This window comes from Neltuma alba, unplaced genomic scaffold, assembly GCF_004799145.2.
Source record: "Neltuma alba isolate B1F8T4 unplaced genomic scaffold, ASM479914v2 tig00004410_pilon, whole genome shotgun sequence".
Classification (NCBI taxonomy): Eukaryota; Viridiplantae; Streptophyta; class Magnoliopsida; order Fabales; family Fabaceae; genus Neltuma; species Neltuma alba.
In genome coordinates, this window is record NW_021633694.1 from 12,186 (window position 1) to 17,355 (window position 5,170).

At 34.2% G+C, this 5,170-nt stretch overlaps 1 protein-coding gene across 1 annotated transcript; it reads left to right on the top strand.

The window, feature by feature from the left end:
• The first annotated feature begins 3,276 nt into the window (after positions 1-3,276).
• LOC114744627 (zinc finger BED domain-containing protein DAYSLEEPER-like) lies at positions 3,277-3,835 on the top strand. Its single transcript, XM_028932794.1, has 2 exons — positions 3,277-3,638; positions 3,728-3,835. The coding sequence occupies exons 1-2, from the start codon at positions 3,283-3,285 to the stop codon at positions 3,792-3,794; spliced, it is 423 nt and encodes a 140-aa protein (XP_028788627.1). The 5' UTR covers positions 3,277-3,282; the 3' UTR covers positions 3,795-3,835.
• Positions 3,836-5,170: the final 1,335 nt, after the last annotated feature.

The following is a 5,170-nucleotide window of genomic DNA, read 5'->3' on the forward strand; positions in this document are numbered from 1 at the left end:
ATATTAACAACCTGAGTTATTCAAAGTAACAAGTAATATAATAGGAGTTAATGACAAGTGATATAAGAATTTTATAACAAATGAATGTGTGGATATTAACAATTAATAATCAAAATTTTTACAACTAAAGGTGTCGTTTATTTATAATGTTAAGTAATATTTACATTAAAATATAATTATTAAGAAGAAGGTGTTACTCAAATTTATGTTAAATTGATAAGGGACAGTACCTTCATTAACAAGTCACAGTGCTCTATTGACAAGTCATGGTGTCACCATTGACAAGTTAGTGTGCCACCATTGACAAGTCACAGTGCCACCGTTGACAAGTCATGGTGCCACTATTGACAAGTTAGTATGCCACCGTTGACAATTCATAGTGCCACCATTGACACTTCATTAATAATGATTATATATCACAATATAACCAAAATATAATATGACAGAGTGATTGAAAATATCATATGATACTTAAATAGGTTATGTAACTTGAATTCATATTGTTGACAATTTACATTAGCAAATTAATTGACAAGTCACAATAGTCCATTGACAACTGAAATGATAGCAGAATCTAACATGTCAATTCATAACCAACTTTAATTTACACTTTCATATACATGAAACTACACCTATTTCACAACCCTTCCCAAAAAAAAAAAGGGGTTGCATGTAATTACGAAACTAACTATTGGTGTGTATCTATTTACAAAAAATTCCCTTCACACCCATTTACAAAATATTCCCTTCACATCCATATACAAAAAATAGCAAACTTCAATAGGTTCTCAGTTGAGATTAGAGTCGGTAATATGGGTTGGACTCGTGGATTGAACCCGCCAACCCGCCAAAAAAGACAGGTTAGGGTTAGCCCTTGGCCAACCCACCACCACCTAAAAAATTTGAGCTCGCACCGCTGAAGCCTAAACCTGTGGCGGGTTGGCCAGTTCAACCCGCCTAATTTTTTTTTATTTCAAAATATTGCAATATGGGAGTATGACCATAGATCTGGACTAGTGGACCGTGGAAAGCATTAAACTATTAAAGATTTGAAGCCCTACTCTCACAGTCTCACTCTCGACTCTCGTCGCCTCTCTGCCTCTCAGTCTCTCAGTCCTTAGATTGACAGATTCTCAAAACCAAAGTCCCAAGACTCCCAGCTCGGCAGCTCCCAAGTCTTGATTTCAACAATCAACGCCATTGCTGCCATTCCCCTCTCACTCAGTCACTCCCTCAGACTTAGAGCCTAGACTGTTAGACACTCGGAATCAAGATTCAAGAGTGAAGCTGTGAAGACCTCACTAAGTCACCTCACAGAGTCATAATGCCAGCTAGTCCTTGGCTCCTCGCATAATCGCCAGTCGCCAATCACCTCCTCAATCCTCACTCGCCTCATGGAGTCACGGCCGCTGGCCACTACCTATCCTCAGTCCTCAATCACCTCCTTGGCTCCTTACACCGGCAATCGACCCTTGCTTCTCCATTTCTGCCTTTCTGGTTTGGCACTTTGGTAGCTCGATTCTCTTATCCGGTTATCCCATTGATCAATTGTCACTCACGGTTCATCTTCTTGGCCGACTTTTTTTTTTAAGTGTGAGCTAATGAGCTAATAGAGCTATAGTTGTGTTGCTTCAATGCTGGCATTTACTTTTGATATGAGATTCTGAGTAATTGTGATTTTGCTGGTTTGTGAATTTGTTGCATTGTTGAACTTGTGTTTTTACAGTTGAATATAATTATGTTTGTTTGCAGTAGAAGTTATAAGATGTCTTCTGGTGTGAATGATAAAGATAAGCATCAAAATGTTAAAACTACTGAAACAAATGTCAATGAAGGAGAAAAAGAGAAAATGCCTGATCCAGAACCTCAATGTTTTGTGCAAGATAATGCAACCAGAAGTAAGAGGGCTAAAAAAAAAGTTGCACATCTTAAGTTTGGAAGTATTTTAATGAATTTGTAGACGATGGAAAAGAAAAGGCTACATGTAATGGTTGTAATAAAATGTATTTGGTCAATGGTAAGGATTATGGCACTTCTACACTTTGGCGTCATGTGGCTTCATGTATATCACTCCCAAGGTATAAGGATGTTGGCACCATGATGTTAGATCAAGCTAGAAAGGTGAGAAGTAGACAGATTGATAATAAGGTGTATCGGGAAATACTTGCTAGGGCTATTGTTGTGCATGATCTTCCCTATTCATTTGTTGAGTATGAAGTAATTAGGGAATTACATCAATATTTGAATCCTGATTGTAGGCCTCTTACTAGAAAGACTGTAGTGGTCGATGTTTGGAATCTTTATTTGAAAGAAAAGGAAATTCTGAAGGAAAAAAAAAGATAGTAAATAGTCATAGTAGAGTGTGTTTAACTACTGATTGTTGGACTGCAATAATGAATCCTGATTGTAGGAATATTACTAGAAAGACTACTGTGGTCAATGTTTGGAATCTTTATTTGAAGGAAAAGGAAATTCAGAAGGAAAAAGAAAGATAGTAAATAGTCCTAGTAGAGTGTGTTTAACTACTGATTGTTGGACAGCAGTAACATCTAAAGGATATATTTGCTTGACTGCTCATTTTGTTGATGAGAAATGGAATCTTAATAGCAAGATCCTTGCTTTCACACACTTGGAGCCTCCACACACTGGGACTGAATTAGATAAGAAGGTGAATGAATTATTGGTAGAATAGGGGATTAAGAATAAAGTGTTTTCTATTACTGTGGACAATGCTTCAGCAAATGATGTTATGCAAAAAAAAAAATTAAAAGAGAGGTTGAATTTGAATAGTGCCTTGAAATGCAATGGAGAGTTTTTTTCATGTTAGATGTTGTGCTTACATCTTGAATCTCATAGTTCAGGAGGGTTTGAAGGTAGCAAGTGAAGCTGTGCACAAAATTAGAGAAAGCATTAGATATGTAAAGGCATCAGAGGCTAGAATAATCAATTTTAAGAGATGTATTGAACATTTGGGGGTGTGACTTTGAAGTTAGATGTTGTAGCTAGATGGAATCCCACATTTGAAATGATTCAAAGTACGATTAAATATCGTCATGCATTTGCTAACTTAGCTTTCAATGACACCCATTATCATCATTGTCTAACAAGTGAAGAGTGGTCTAAAACTGAGGAGATGTGCAAATTCTTGAGCCCATTTGCAACAATAACGAGGTTAATTTCTGGGTCATCACATCTAACTTCTAACATGTATTTTGTGCAAATCTCAAAAATTGAGTCACTGTTAAGAGAACATGTTTTTAATGATGACCTGTTATTAAAGATATGGCTATGAGGATGGTTGACAAGTTTGACAAGTATTGGAATGAATACAATTATAGTGTTATACTTGCACTTGCAATTATTCTTGATCCCCGAATGAAGTTTGACGTCATAAAGTTTACTTATGCACAACTTGATCCCATAAATTATAATGACAAGATTCAAAGCATTAGGACAAAGTTATACAATATTTTCAATGAATATAAAAGTATGGGATCATCATCTTCAACTTCTACTGGAGGTGGAGGTGAATCAAGTTATAGTAATGTCAATGTCTCAGGACCAACAGCATCTTCTAGCCAATCTACTCATGTTGCAGGACTTGCAAATGATAATGATCATTCTTCCTTATTTTTGGTGTAAGTTTTAAATTTTTGCATTCTTTCAATGTCTTATACATATGTCATTTTGATTAACATTTTATTGATGCTTTATTTATATTATGCAGGACTATCTTAATTGCTAGATCAATGATTGTGCAACAATGGAAAAATTTGAGCTTGATTTCTATTTAGAAGAAGCAACACTTAATCCTCCAGTGTTTCATAAGTTGAATGAATTAGAGTATTAGAAAACTAACTCAACTCGACTCCTTGTCTTTCAAGGATGGCATGTGATATTCTTAGCATACCAATTACTACGGTGGCTAGTGAATCAGCTTTCAGTATTGGTTCATGAGTTCTCACAAAGTATCGAAGTTGCCTTCTCCAAGAAAATGTTCAAGCTCTTATCTGTACCCGTAATTGGATTATGGGTTTTCCATCTGGTAATATAATTATATTTATTCATTTATCTGATAGGAATAGTTTGCATTATTTTAATTATTATCATATATTTATTTCACATTTTTCAATTATTTGTGGCAAATGAACATAAGCAAAAGGAAAATGTTGCTGCTACTACTGTCAACATCAATATTGAACCAGGTTTAAACAATGCTTCAACTTTAAATGTCATCACCATTAGAAACAATTAGATCAAGATTGTCATTTATTGTTGCATGTTGATTTTATTGGAAAAAATTATGTTTAAAATTGTATTTTATCATGTTTGGATTTGGATTTGGACAACCATATATTTTGCTTGTGTTTTGATATGTTGTAATTTTGTTTGAATGTTTATAATTGGAATACTTTCAATTATTTCTGTTGTTTGTTTAATTTTTTATTATTTATAACTAAGTGCTAACTGCTAACATATGAAAAAAAAAAGGAGGATACTCAAAAAAGTGCAGCAACATAATAATTTTGTAGAATCGAGTTTCTTCTAAAGTCGATAAAGCTAGGCCTGAGCATTTGGTTGAGAAGAATTCAGGTAACAGGTCTAAAAAGATTTTTGTTCTGTGTTTAGTTTTTTTTTGGTTGATAATATAGATATATGTTGAGTCTTTGAGATGATGAATTGACTGACCAAGTACTTTAAAATAGACAGAATAATAGAATATGATGCACATCTGTTATGAAGATTTATGAATAAAATTGTATATTCCTTCTCCAAGTATAGAATTCATTGAGATTTGATAAAATATATTTCATATCTTGTGTATCAAAATTTTAGGAGTCTTTTATTTATTAATGCCATTTTTGAACTAAGGTTTGAAATTTGAGAAGGTTCTTAGGATTCAAATATTGAAATTCAGTGACTTTAATACAATCTAATGTCTGATTAGGGAGAGCCAATTTCTTCAAGGAACTTATGTTTCAACTTCTTGTGCTTAGGTACATTCATGGTAGACATAATTCAAGGCAGAGGGCTTGAGATAATTTTGGTCTTCTTGTATATATTCTGATGTGGGTTTTTCTGCATATGGATACTTTTTTTTGGGAAACCAAAAAAAAATAAAAATTCTGGCGGGTTAGTGGGTTAGGGTTGGCAGAATACTAACCCACCA

Coding starts and splice junctions, on each gene's coding strand:
- LOC114744627 (XM_028932794.1), top strand. CDS start 3,283: ATGGCTATGAGGATGGTTGACAAGTTTGACAAGTATTGGAATGAATAC. Junction 3,639..3,727: donor CATTCTTCCTTATTTTTGGT/GTAAGTTTTAAA, acceptor TATATTATGCAG/GACTATCTTAATTGCTAGAT.